The sequence below is a fragment of the Mandrillus leucophaeus genome, unplaced genomic scaffold (assembly GCF_000951045.1).
Source record: "Mandrillus leucophaeus isolate KB7577 unplaced genomic scaffold, Mleu.le_1.0 Scaffold58, whole genome shotgun sequence".
Classification (NCBI taxonomy): Eukaryota; Metazoa; Chordata; class Mammalia; order Primates; family Cercopithecidae; genus Mandrillus; species Mandrillus leucophaeus.
In genome coordinates this window covers 2,040,892-2,055,132 of record NW_012106252.1, presented here as the reverse complement: position 1 = coordinate 2,055,132, position 14,241 = coordinate 2,040,892, and the positions used below count along the sequence as shown (strand labels likewise).

The following is a 14,241-nucleotide window of genomic DNA, read 5'->3' as shown; positions in this document are numbered from 1 at the left end:
TAATAATCTAGTCTTCAGCCAGGCAGGGTAATGAATTGTTTCGGCATCTGGTTCTTGTTGCTTTGCAGACCACAGGAGAGGCAGTGGTGATGGCCCATCTCTTCCAGCCCTGTGGCATCCCCACAGGATCCATGGGAGTCAAGGTAAGTTTCAAAGCAAATGAAACATGCTTTTTGCCAGGTGCAGTATAAGAAATCATTCCAGGGATGTGGTGTGGGGCAGAAAAAGAAAAGTAACCACAGTAAATCAAGTAAATTGACAGAGGAAATAGAAAGGGGAATAAGGCTGGTAGAGGGAAACAGAGGGAGTACGCAGTCCTGCTGGTGAGTGGACACAGTTGTGCCCCCTTGAGACCAGAGAGACCTCCTGAGGGCAGAGGGCCTTGGAGACCAATGTGAATCACTGAGGCAGGTTGTATAGGATGTCCAAGAACTAGGGAGGAAGAAGGGAAAGGGACATTTGGATGCAATAACCAGCATCAGACGGGGGAGCCTCCAGGCGATGGCGAAAGGTCAGAAGCTGAGTCTAAAATGCTAATGGGGGACAGCACTGAGAAGATCACCCTTAGCGAGATCCCAGACCCTAGGATGCCTTTCCCGTAAAATCCATCCAGGATTTCAGAGTGGTGTGAATGTGAAGTTTTATCCACATATACCTCCAGCAAGGCCCTCACAGTTGGGAACAGGGAAAGAGCAGGGGAACAGAAATGAGAAGACTTGGGGTTGGGTGCATGGAGCTGCCCCTCACCTGCCGTGAGGTGCGGAGGGGTCATTTCACCTCCCTACACCTGTACTTCTCCCTCTGCACAATGGGGATTGTGATGCCTGTTCCCCTCTCTCAGGGTTGTTTGGGGCCTCCATTTGGATACAACACAAAGTACTTTAACAAGTACTTTGTAAATGGTGAAACAATGAACATCTATAGATTCTATTTTCCTCCTCCTCTTTCTCAGTAGACAAGGTGGTTTTACAATGGCAGGAGGTGAGTTGAGCTTCTTTGGCAACTCTCAGTTTATTAAAATTACCAGAGTCCTCAAGCTTCAAGATCCTGTGATACTAAAGAACTTTCATTCCTTGTACCACCCTTGGTGGTATAAATTCTCAGAAACGTTTCTTCTAACATAAACATACTCATTTCCTTCAAGGAAAGGAATCAAAACAATTGGGTTATTATGATTCTATCATCCTGTTGACAAAATCTGAGACTTGGCCTCTGTAAAGCACAGTGGTTAAGAGCACAGTTGCCGGAGGCAGGCTGCTTGGATCTGAATCCTGGCTTTACCACCTAATAGCTGTGTGACCTTGGGCATGTTACTTAACCTCTCTGAGTCTTGGCTCCTTGTCTGCAAAATGAGGAAACAATAGCGTTGGCTTTCTAGGATTGCTGTAATGATTAAATGAGTTTACCCATATGATTGTAGCTATAATGTAAACCAGCGCCTGGCTCATAGTAAGAGTTTGATGGATATATGCTTCTATGACGATGATGATGATGATGAAGCTATATGACTTTATGATGATGATGATGATGATGATTCTGGTGATGGTAATGGTAATGAGGACCTGTGTGGTTTCCAGGGAAACTCTTCACATACAACAAACACACAGATGCGTGTGCACACACACACGTACTGTCTTATCAAAGCTAATCTTTTAATTAGAAATGAGAGAGCACTGGATGTGAACTTAAGAAACACAGGTCAATCACCCTGGGGCCCCACTGACTCACTTTATGTCACCAGCAGAATCCCTCAACCACTGAATGACTCACCTTCTCTCTCTCTCCCTTTAATGGGAAGGACAATGCTTGCCTACGCTGTCATGGTGCAAGAATAAGTGGGTTTATTTTGTTAGACAGCTTTGAACTTGTTGGATGAAAGGAGCTATTTAAGTACAAAGGAGGTGAGGGCAGCTGGGTCAGATGCTAAATTAAGACTAATCGAGATCGCTGTTCATTATTGAGAGCTTCTCTTGGGTAGGTGCCCAAAGGGTGTGTCACATGTGCCAAAACACTTTTACCACTTGAGAAAAAGAACAGAGGAAGGGAGGGTGTGGCCACCTCTGACCCTTCCTGGGCTTCCTATGCTGTAAATCCTAATGTCTCTCAAGCAGATCAGTCCTATGTACATGAGCAGTGACCAACAAGTAGGACGCTGGGCTTGAGAGCAGTTGGAGGCAGAGCAACCAGATTCTCACTTAAGCTCCCTCCAGCCTTGGGGCTAGGGACTGTGATCACTCCGGCACCACAGCTCTGTATCAGGAAGACCTGGATTAAACCAGAACCAGCTATACTTGTAACTTTTTCAGCAAACTACAGTGATTCAGAGAATTCACAGAACAGAAAGGGAAGACCAAAACCAGCTCCTAAAGTAGGTTTGGTGATTCCACTTCAATGCTTGTGGATTCACTGATCAATAAGACTTATAAAGCAGGGATGCACAGAGTTGTGGGGGTTAGAAGACCTCTTACAGCCATCTCAACCAGCCCCATCAGTTCCCTAAGTGTTCCCCTCAACATCCCCACCAGTGATTCTGAAGCCTCTGCTTGTCTCCAAGGATGGGGAACTCCGCTTCTCTGGCCAGCTGTAATGCTGAATTCTGGGGATGTGCTGATTCTCAACCATGGATATCAAAATATGGAGCTTTTGATTCATGTTCTATTGTCTACGAATTCCAAGCTGAGCAGTTTCCAGAAGGACTCACCAACGGGAGTTATTGGGGAGGTTGGATGGGTCAGCTTGTTTGGGCCTTTCGTCCTAGACTGATAGAAATAACCATCATTTAACATTTTCAGAGTCTTGCAATGTAAAAGAGAAAGGCTCTATCCTGATCTGATGGTATGAAGGATTCCTCACTGGAGGACATATCAGGAGGGCATGGTCAGCCCTTTCTGTAGAGGATCTGGCTAGTCAAGGGCTCACTCCTCAAATAAACCCCCTAACCCAGTGGTTCTCGAACTTGAACCAACATCAGAATCACCTGCAAGTCGTGATAAAGCAGACTGCTGGTTCAGAAAGTCAGGGCTGGTGCTCAAGAATGTGCATGTCTAGCAAGTTCTCAGGTAATGCCAGTGCTACCGGCTGGAGGACCACGCTTTAAGAACCACTGCCCTAAACCTTCTCATGTTCAATTTGTTTCCCCCTCAAAGCTTCCAAAGAACGGGCTTTGGATCTGGTTCAAAGAGACTGGGTTTCAAGTCTTGACTCAGCCACCAGCAGAGAATAATAACAGCTGCTGCTTCTTTGCAGGGCTGATGTGGGGCCCTGTGACACAATGTCGGCGAAGCCCCAGCCAGTACCTTGCTCATAATGGGCATGTCATTCTAAAAGCTCAATTTAAGTTACCTGTCCTGGGGCTTCTGGTTCATGTTCTATTGTCTACAAATTCCAAGCCAGACAGCTGCCAGGACCCACCAGTGGGGCTTACTAGGGGGCTTGGATGGGTCAGGTTGTTTGGGTCTTTCTAGACTGATAGCAATTACCATCACTTAATATTTTCAGAGTTTTGCAGTGGCTGTGGTGCCGCAGACTTGAGCTCTTCCTTTACACAAGGACCAGGTGGCTTATCCAGATAAAAGGGAAATTTTACTTAGCGTCTATATTTTAAAAGTTCTATCTGTAAACCTGTCTCCAAATACACTCGGTGAAGTCCAAGGTTGGGTATCTCTCCTCTGTGCCACTTTGCCGCGTCCCATTTTTAACTCCAGCCTTCACTGGCTTTGCCATCTCCCAGAACCACTCTGGTGAACCAGCCACAACCCCCGTCTACAGAAGCATGTGGCTCAAAGAGTTCCCAGCAAGGCTCTCAGCATGGGATGGAGATGCTGAGGCCAGACTGCGCTGGGCTCATTCTGCTACAGAAGCAAAGTTTAATAGCAAAATAAAAACAAGGGTGCCTGCCCCATCTCAGAGAGATCAGGAGGCAACAGAAGAGAGAAAATGGCGCACTCGAGACACCTTGAGGGGAAGAAACACAAATTCAGTCATAGGGGCTGAGCTGCTGGACTCAAACACCTATCCACAGAGTGGCACTGTCTCTCTTCAGTCTCCTGCCTGGCTGGCCAAGGAGGCAAGGCCCAGGTAGCAGGCCTGCAGAGCAGAGCCTAACGAGCTGAAGACACCTCCCCTTTCCCAGCACCTTGGGCTGAGGAGTGTGTCAGTATCCAGTTGATGAGCAGAGCCCATGGGTTGCCCGGGAGCAGGGGGCACAGGCTGCTGGGGCTGGACTGGCAGTGCTGAAGGCTGGGGTCGCACATGGGTTGCAGGGAAATCTGCATAGAGAAAAAAGATGTTTGAAACATTGGCATGAGAAGTATGTGAAAGACAAAAGTATATTATAGACACGTTAGAATTAAAGAGCGAAAGAGGACTTTAGACCTTAGAGGTCCCTCTAAGCCTGAAAGGGGCAATGACGTGCCCATAGTCCACAGTGGAGCTGGGGCCAGAACTCAGTGTACCTGTGTACCAGGCCAGGGTCACGTCCCACGTGGAAGGAACACAGCAGAAAGGCAGAAAGGCCAGAGGAACAAGAACTGCCCAGATGTCATCCACTGATTCCATTTAAACACAGCCCCTCATAGTGTTCCTTAGTGCTTAAAGGGGTATATCAGCCCTCTGACCCTTTTCACAGGGAACTAAAATGAAAGAGTAAGTGCACATGCCCTTAGAAATACTTTAAATGCTATCAGCACAAAGAATACTCGTTACTGGAATACTTCTCCTAGAGAGAATTTAGCAAAACCTGAATGTGCTGGGCACTCAGTATTTTAGCCCCCTTTGGGAGTAGCCGGCAACTGGGAGCACAACGTTGTCAGCAAAACAAATGCCATGACCTGAAAACTCCCGCACACCCTCATCTACGTCTAGGCAGGCATTAGCTCACCAGGCCTACTGGTAGCAAGTTTGTCTCCAAAGATGGGATTGGCAATGCCACCCCCACCAGGCCTCCAGAGCTCCTTTTAAGTCATTCCCAAGAGAAGTTATCTGTTTTTGCACACGGTGTTAACATAGACAACAATAGGGCACATACTTGCAGTCCTCACTCTCCAGAAGGTTCCGGTACGTGGCAATCTCATTCTCCAGCCGGGCCTTCACGTCCAGCAGCACCTGGTACTCCTGGTTCTGCCGCTCCAGGTCGGCCCGGATCTCAGACAGCTGTTCCTCCACATTGTTGATGAGGCTCTGCATCTGGGCCAGTTCTGTGCCGTAGCGGTCCTCAGCTTCACACAGGGAGTTCTGTAGACAGTCCTTCTATAATATCAAAGAAAGAAGGAAACTAGTTAAAACTCATGGATCTCTGCCTCCAACCTCTTAAGATTGTGACACCCCAAGACATTGCCAGGTCCATAGTGCAATCTAACTCCCTTTAGCTGTCCTCGGCCAGAATAACTAACACTCTTCGTGGTAGACCTTTATAAGATCAGAGCCCTCTGACCTGAGTTAATGTTGATTCACTCAACATCCACATCTACAGGGAAGTGCTTTAAAAAAGAGATGAAACCAAAGTTTAAGCTGAGTCCGTGGTTGGTGTTTGAGGCCTGTACTGACCCTAGAGAGCTGCTCATGGGTAGTGAGAGCCAAGCTGGGTCTCCTATGCATACAGAGGGACTCACCAGCGTGTGCTGAGCCTGAAGCTCCACCTCCAGGGCGTTCACCGAGCGTCTCAGCTCCAGGATCTCCGACTGGCAGCACTGCAGCTCCTCGGAGCAGGACATGGCCTGCAGGCTGATGCCTTCAGACTGGAGCACGGAGAGACACGGTCACCTACCTGCCCAGATAGAGGCCAATCCCCACTGCTTAGCAGTCCCCCTCACCTGGGCTTGGAACCACTGCTCCACATCCTGGCGGTTGGTCTCCACCATGGCCTCATACTGGCCTCGCATCTCCCCCAGCACCCTACTCAGGTCAATGGTGGGCTCAATGTCCAGCTCAATCCGGAGCTTGTCTCCCAGCTGACCCCTCAGAGTGCGGGCTTCCTGTAGGCATCAGAGGAGTATGACCCGCCTGCAGAGCCCCCCACTGCCCTTCACCCAAACTCTCAACTCCCACCTTCCATCCTCCCCAGTAATTTCCCTGTGCTCCTCTGAAGATAAACCGCTGCCTGCACCAGCCCAGCAGCTTCCAGAAGCTGTGGACAAGAAGCAATCTCCCACCAAAAGCCAGAGCTCACCTGCAAAGCTTCAATCCCAGGCAGAAGGAAGCCTCCATTTTTTCCCCCAGATGAGCCTGAATTCACCTCCAGAAAGTCTCAATGCATCACACCAGGGGTCACACACCTGCTCATGGTTTTTCTTGAGGCAAAGCAGCTCTTCCTTCAGGGACTCCAGCTGGGCCTCCAGGTCACACTTGGCGAGGGTGAGGTTGTCCAGCACCCTGCGCAGGCCACAGATGTCAGCCTCCACCAGCTGGTGCAGCAAGCACTCTGTCTCATACCTGTAACAGGGAAAGTGCAGGAGTCACAGTTACAGAGCAGGAAGGGGCACCAGGACATGACTCCCAGCTCGCAGCTGTAAGTCCACTGTTCTGCCCTTTGCCGTCTAATTGTGAGTTGGCTTTTCCTGTGTAGTGTGCTCAAAGCCCAGAAAGCAACAGAATATTCCCCACTCAGTCAATACTAAGCACCTGAGATGAACCAGGGGGAGCAGCTGGTACTGAGGATACTGTGATGGACACACAGCCAGCACCTGCCTTTACAGACAGATGGCCCAAAAGGGAGGTGGCAAAGTAACCAGGTCTTTGCAACACGGTGGAATCACTGCAGACCCCTCTCCACAAGCCCCATACTCAAAGGGACCCTGGATTCCCTCTTAGAGTAAAAGCCACATTGCCAGAGTGAGAGGAAGGAAATGGCTTTCTTTAGCTCTAGAAGAGTGAGACTTGCACAGTGCCCTGAAGAAAGATGATAAAACCCAGTGCCCCTTCCAGCACCCAAGGTAGACCCTCCTTAGGTGGTGTCAACCCTTTGACCTTCACATGTTTTTGTCTCAGGCTATGGAGCATGATTTCTGCTATGAATTATCAGCACTCACAAATTAATCAAGCTGCAGCACAGAAACATATCCTTATTAAAGCAACAGTTTCTCAGGAAATTGCCTCAATAAAGGAAAATTTGGTACAAAATTTAAGGCCAAGTCCCAGCTCTGCCACTCAGTACCCACATGGTTTTTGGCAAGTCACACCAGCACCCCCAGCCTCAAGGGTCCCCACCTGCAGAGGAGATGCTATCCCTGCCCCCCTGCTTCACAAGTTTCTTACCAGATGGATGATGCATTCTAGCACATGTTGTAAACTGTTAATGCTAAACCACTGGAGAGTGGATAGTTTTTCAGGATCTTGAGCTTAATGCCTTTTGTTCTCTCCTGCTGTAACTACTGGGTTGGGGTCTGGGTCGATGACATCCGATGCCACATGAGACAGAAGCAGCCAACTTGGCATTGTCCCATCCCCATCCAACCCCAACTCACTTGGCTCCTTCCCATCCCCGTCCAATCCCAACTCACTTGGTCCTGAAGTCATCCGCGGCCAGTTTGGCATTGTCTATTTGCACAACCAGCCTATTGTTCTCCGATTTGGTGCACAGAATCTGGGATAAGAAAATAGGTTCAATAAGTGACTTACTGATCCCAGAGACGCCTATAGCCTCAGGTGAGAGGAAGTTTTATTGGCTGAAGTTGAACCTACAGCATCCCCCTGGACAACACAAACTCCCAAACATGCAAGAGATGTTTTCGTGGTGTGGGAAGAAAGATTTGCAAGAGACTTCTTGGAAAAGGATGAAGACATAGAGTCAAAGGAACCAGGAGATGGAAGACAGTAGCAAACTGAACATATAACAAAGATTTGCTTTCATTTTGCCAGATAGGATGCTTAGCCCAATATAAATAAGAAGATCTGGCCAGGTGCAGTGGCTCACAGCTTTAATCCCAGCACTTTGGGAGGCCAAGGCAGGTGGATCACCTGAGGTCAGGAGTTCGAGACCAGCCTGGCCAATATGGTGAAACCCCATCTCTACTAAAAATACAAAAGTTAGCTAGGAGTGGTGGTGCACGCTTTTAACCCCAGCTACTCAGTAAGCTGTTACACGAGAATCACTTGAACCCAGGAGGCAGAGGTTGCAGTGAGCTAAGATTGCACCACTGCACTCCAGCCTGGGTGACAGAGTGAGACGCTGTCTCAAAAACAAACAAACAAACAAAAAAATCCAGAATCTAGGCCACAGAACAGTGGACTAACTGTGAATGTTTTAGATAAAGTAGGATCTGTTCTAAAGAAGTTCTTTCCTCTGGTTGTCCAACCTCCCCACAGGTCTTCTCTGAATCTAGCCAGGTTTCTGTAACCCCTATTTTGACATTCCTTGTCTTCCTGGCTCTGAAACTAAGATGTAGGCTCTTCAGAAGCTTTAGTTGGATAATCAAAGGTGACAACAGATATGCATAAGATGCTGATGCTGTTGTGTGGATAGACACTGCCTTGGCAAGGATGTTAGGAAATACTCCTTTTGCCCTGTTTACTGCACTGGAAGTTTCAGCATACAGCAACTGTCATAAACACAGCACGGTTTTTGCATGGTTTTCATGAAATTAGCATGGTTTTTGTGACTATGATTTAGGGATTTGATGTGCTGAAGTTAAGTAAGCATGAACTCAGAATCCTGGAGAGATAAATTCCACATCTCACCCTTTACAAATTCCCATTCACCTTCACTCAAGAGATTCTCTTCCCACATTAAAAAAAAAAAAAAAAAAATCCACTGCTGACCCAGGGTCAGTAATCTTTTTTTGTAAAGGGTCAGATAGTAAATATTTTAGGCTTTGCAGACCATACAGTCTCCATTACAATGACTGAACTCTGCCACTGTAGTACAAAAGCAGCTGCAGACAACACACAAATGCATGAGCATGGCCATGAACCAATAAAACTTTATTTGCAAAAGCAGGTGGTTGGCCGGATTTGGCCGACAGGCAGTAAGTAGATTCCTGAACCCTGATCTGGTGCACCGCAAACCTCACCTTCTGCTGGAGCTCCTCGATGGTGCAGAAGTAGGACTGGTAGTCCGGGCACACACTGGACTCATGGCACTTGCTCCTGTCACGGAGTTTGGTCTCCAGTTCTGCATTGTCCCGCTCCAGCTGGCGCACTTTCTCCAGGTAGTTGGCCAGGCGGTCGTTCAGGAACTGCATAGTCTCCTTCTCGTGTCCGTTCAGGGTGTTTTCGCTGTAGGCCCCACAGATTCCAATGTTGCCAGGAATGTGGCGGGTCCCTGGCAAGGGACAAGCGGTGTGGCAGGTTGGGGGCAGACAGAGGCTGGGGCGGCCCAGGGGAGTCGACCCCACACGGACTCGGTTGGCATGTGCCGCATTAGCCAAGAGGCACAGGGAGGCAGCGTTGGCCTCTGAAACCTGCTCGCCGAGGAGGGAACTGCAATGGTCAGAAGTCATGGTGCTAAAAGGCGAGATCCTGCTTTGCCCACAGTTGGATCTGCCTGAAACCAAAATCTTCCTCCTCCTGAAGACCTTATATAAGCCTTAGTGGGTGTTGGTGCAAGAAAACTGGCATTTTCCTCATTAATATTTATGTCAATTGTTATACAATCACTCTATTAGTCAGTGGTTTTTGCTTCATATAAAGAGTTAATGAGCTCATGAAAGAGGCCCTAACCTCTTGCTTCCCATCACTGCAGGGTCCTGGAAAACAGAGAAAACAAGGTCTTCTTCAAGCAGTCCACTTTCTGTGGCTGTGGAATCTTTCCCTTCTGTCAGCTTATGTGTATGAAATAATCTAGAACTAAAGACTCCTAAAATTTCCTGCAAGTCTCTCTCACTCCCACATTCTTTTCCTACCTCTGACTGTTCCCACTGCAGCAAAACCTAAAATATCAGTCAATCAGGCACATTTCAGAAAGAGAAAAATCATGATTTGTTTGTTTTGATAGATATTTATAGAGTGCCCAGTGTGGGACAAACACACATCTAGGCTGTCTTGTAAGAAGGGGATTTTAGATTTCAATAAGAGAGATAAGAAAGTAAATGATCTTGATATTATGAAGACAGTAAAAGGAGGTATTTTTTTAAAAAGAGAGCTGCAAAGATTTTGAGGTGGAAGAGAGCTCACTGAGAGACCAGAAAAAGACTTCATGGAGTAGGGGATTTTCCAAATGTGTATTGAATTATATTTTCCATAAAGCGTTGGGGAGTGAGTTTCTCTCGGAGAGAACAAAATAAACACAACCAAACATTTGGAAAATGGAAAATAGTCTAGTTGTGTTGGTGTTTATAATGGAGACATTATCCCCAAGCCCTGGAAAGTTGCATTGAGTCCAGGTTATGAAAAGCCTTGAATGCCAGGACCATGATCTTGAGGTAAAGGTGAGTGAAAGCTAGGGATCTGTCCTGGAAGATGACTTTCAAGTATAAGGAAAAATAAATAGCCAGGTTTCTTTTGAAGGAAAGTGGCAGAAAAAAGGTGGAAAGTTCCTTCATACAAATTGTTAGAAAACTGAAAGTGAAACCTAAGTTCCAAATTGACCTTGGTTTGTGAAAACTAACACACTTTTTAATACTCCTTGGGTTAAAGAAGAAATCAAATAAAAAAAATTTTAAGTATTTTGAACTGAATTAAAATGAATACACAACCTATAAAACAGATGTTAGCAATGAAGACTTTCCCTGTGCATACGTGAAACAGATAAGCAGTTTGGGGAGTGAGAAAAAAAAGGCTCATAATAAAACTGATGGTTTGCAATTTTCAGGAAATAAAATTATGCTTCTGTGTACTGAAGTCTACAGGCTAATTAAGGCAGGCAGTGATTAACACTTTATGGTGTCTGTTCTCAGGGCCTCACCCACCTTCCCAGGCCTCTTTCCTTTCTATTGACCCTCTCACCAGATTGAGTCCCTCATCACCCTTGTTTACAGAAGATACATACTAAAGAACTTTGATCTTTCATCTTTTGAAATATTTTTGCATTTCTTTGAAATGCACCTACCTTGATTGTCCATTGCTTGGGAGACTCTAGAACAAAATTTAAATTTCCTTAATCTTCAGACACACTCAGAGCATCAGAAGCTTTATAGCCTCCCTTATTTCTAAAACAAGCCAGTGACCATTTGTTCAATAAACCCTGGAAAAGGGCAGCTAGCCAGCTTCCAGTCTACGCTAACAAAGATGCTACTTTGACCCCATTCCTAAGATGAATGAATTCACCATGAGGGCCCTTGAAGCAGCAAGTGTGTGTTTCAGCTGGCCCTAAAACATAGCATCTCCAGGACGAAAGGGACTTCAGGATCCTCTAGTCTAGTACCTGTTTGCATTAAATCCCCTTTAATGGCCTTCCTCTAACTAGTCATCCAGTCCACCATTTTCCAGGAGAACTCACACCATCAGTTCCTGTGGCTTACAAGCAGCTTCCCACGCTTTGTGCAAGACACTGGTATCCAGAAAATTAACAGCAGCTAGCTCAGCCTTAAGGCACTCACATTATAGAGAATTATTAGAAAGTCTTCACAAATCTACCTTTGTGTTACCTCTCCCTATAGCTTTCTTTGGGTCATTCATTCATTCATTCATTCAACAAACATTTATTGAGTACCTACTCTGTGCCAGCCAGGGACTGAGCCAGAGGCTGGCAATACATTGGCAAGTAAGTCAGAGAGTTGGCCCTGTAGTTCATTTACTTTCCAGTTCTCCCCATGGTGTCCCATACAGGATAAATCTAATCATTCTGCCACATTCTCAGCTCTTTGTGGCAGATGTGAGATTTCTCACTCATGGTTCTGCATTCAGCATGGTTCTAAATCCCCTTGCCATCCCAGAAATATTCCTCTGGACTCGCTCCGTGATGTAACAGTTCCTATCACTCTTAAGTGGGGGCTGTACAGTGGGATTTCTGATGAGTTTAGATTGAAAGGCTGCCAGTAGATGGCCAGAAAATCTTCTTGCCCAGGAGTTTCGTGTAAACCATGCTGGTCCCACTGGCTGTTCAGCCATGACAACCAGTCAGCCACCACTTGGTCCCATATACAGTCAATGAGACCCATGGGGACCCTTCCCTGTAACTCTATACAGATGTGGGTGATATTCTCCAAGGCATGGCTTACCTTGTCCTGGTGACTTACTCTAAGTGTCTGATATTCCTGAACTCCTGTTATACCAAAGCCCTTCTCAAGGGGATGGGGAATGCAGAGATGAAAAGAAGAAATTTCCACCCTCAAAAAGCTGAGAGCAGAAAAAGAGGTCATGTAACTCAGTGGAGGGGTAAGTGACTGGGCCTTAGAGATATAGAGGGGCCATCAAAAAGACTTTGTCTGGAACTTAAGATTCGGAAGACTTGGATGGGCAGGAAAGTGGGAGACAGTTTTCCAGAAAAAGAGGATGAACAGGCCAGGCAAGGTGGCTCATGCCTGTAATCCTAGCACTTTGGGAAGCTGAGGCGAGCGGATCATGAGATCAAGAGATTGAGACCATCCTGGCCAACATGGTGAAACCCCATCTCTACTAAAAATACAAAAATTAGCTGGGTGTGGTGGCGGGCGCCTGTAGTCCCAGCTACTCGGGAGGCTGAGGCAGGAGAATTGCTTGAACCCGGGAGGCGGAGGTTGGAGTGAACCGAGATCGCGCCACTACACTCCAGCCTGGGTGACAAAAAAAAAGAGGATAAACACAAGAAAACACTCAGAAACAGAAGTGGGCTCAGGAGAACTGGGTACAACTTCAGAAATGCAACAGCCAACAACAGGCCTGTCCCAAGTGCTGGATCCCCAAAGAAATGAGTTTGAATGACACAAAACGTCAACCCAAAGAGCCAAATTGCATTTCTAAAACCTGTAAGACTGAAGTTTGTACACCTCTATGCTAAAAATATTGTCTGCTTCTATTTTCATAACATCTCCACCAGCGGTTGTCAAACTTTAACCAGCAACCCCCAGAGGGCTTGCAAAAATGCAGATTTCCACGCCCCACGCCATAGTTTCTGATTCAAGTGGCCTGGGGTCAGGCCGGGGAGTCTGCATTTCTAACAAGTTCCCATGTGACACTGATGCTGCTCGTCTGGGGACCACCCTTGGAAGACGGAACCACCGCTCCATAGCAATAGACAAGCTTTGTGGTGACTTCATCCTAGGTAAATGAAGCACCGGGTCACAAAACAGGATTTGATGAATTCAAGAGGAGCCCGTGTTTGGATTACTGTACTTCAAATCAGTTAGCATGCAGTTTTCTCCAACATAAGAAGCAAGTTCTGTTTGTTTTCCTAGTTCGCCCTTCTTTGCGGAGGTTTGTTTTAGGAGGATATCTAGGATGAAGGAGAGAGGAGAGACAAGAAGGAAAATACGAACACTGTGTTGCTTATGCCTGTGGGGAAGAGGCCAGTCCATGTGAAAAACAATGTTTGCAGAGGACAGAGAAAGGTCACATGAAGTAATATTTATTGACATCTATTATGTGCAGAGAACCAAGCTTGGCACTTGGTATACAATATTTTACTTAATTCTCTCTCACACACACACAAATCTATATGCCCAAATTAGATAGACACCTACTATGTGCCACCTACTATGTTATTTGACCACCTACTATGTTATTTGACCACCTACTATGTGCCACCAAATATTATACTATGTGCTTCCCATATCGTCGTGTCTTTTCATCCTTATAACCACACTACAAAGCAGTTACAAGTATCCCACTGTAGAGTGAAGAAAACAAAGCTCAGAGCAGTTAGGGAAGTTATCAGAGCTCACAAAGTTGGAATGAAAGTATGGGCTTTGAAATGTCAGCCCAGGTCTGCCTGAGCCTGAAGTCCAAGTGCTTTCTGCTCTGCCCAGTGACCCAGAAAGGGGCAGATAGTGGAGTCTGGACTGAACCGCAGGCCAGCACTCCTAGATGCCAACTGTCCAGCTGGATTTATTCAACAAATAGCTATGAGGTTCCCGCTCTGAACCACACAACTCACCTAAAGAGCTAGAGACAGAATAGAGTCCTCTGGAGGTTTTCGAGCAGATGAAAGAGAGAAAGGAGAAATTTTAGAAGATTAATCCAGTGCCTGTCAACCTAAAATAATCAAAAGGCTCAGGATCTGGTTAAAAGAGTTTTTGCAAGCATGGCACGTAAGAGCCGTCTTCTGGGGACACACGAACACCGAAGAACGGCAATCAGTACTCCCAGTGCGGGGGGAAAGTGAAGATCATTTATATAGGCAGAAATAGAGGTGCCGAACAGAATTACAATGTTTTCCATACAAAGGCTAAT

General features: G+C 46.6%; 1 protein-coding gene and 1 long non-coding RNA gene across 2 annotated transcripts; one reads left to right on the top strand and one right to left on the bottom strand.

The window, feature by feature from the left end:
• Positions 1-49: 49 nt before the first annotated feature.
• Positions 50-10,241, top strand: LOC105553011. Its single transcript, XR_001008094.1, has 3 exons — positions 50-143; positions 6,062-7,958; positions 10,072-10,241. It is a non-coding gene; the product is annotated as an uncharacterized LOC105553011 (long non-coding RNA).
• Positions 3,640-9,434, bottom strand: LOC105553010 (keratin, type I cuticular Ha7-like). Its single transcript, XM_011998900.1, has 7 exons — positions 9,006-9,434; positions 7,497-7,579; positions 6,273-6,429; positions 5,811-5,972; positions 5,610-5,735; positions 5,027-5,247; positions 3,640-4,268 (listed from the first exon to the last, which is right to left on the bottom strand). Exons 1-7 carry the CDS (start codon positions 9,432-9,434, stop codon positions 4,154-4,156), a joined length of 1,293 nt encoding a protein of 430 aa, XP_011854290.1. The 3' UTR covers positions 3,640-4,153.
• Positions 10,242-14,241: the final 4,000 nt, after the last annotated feature.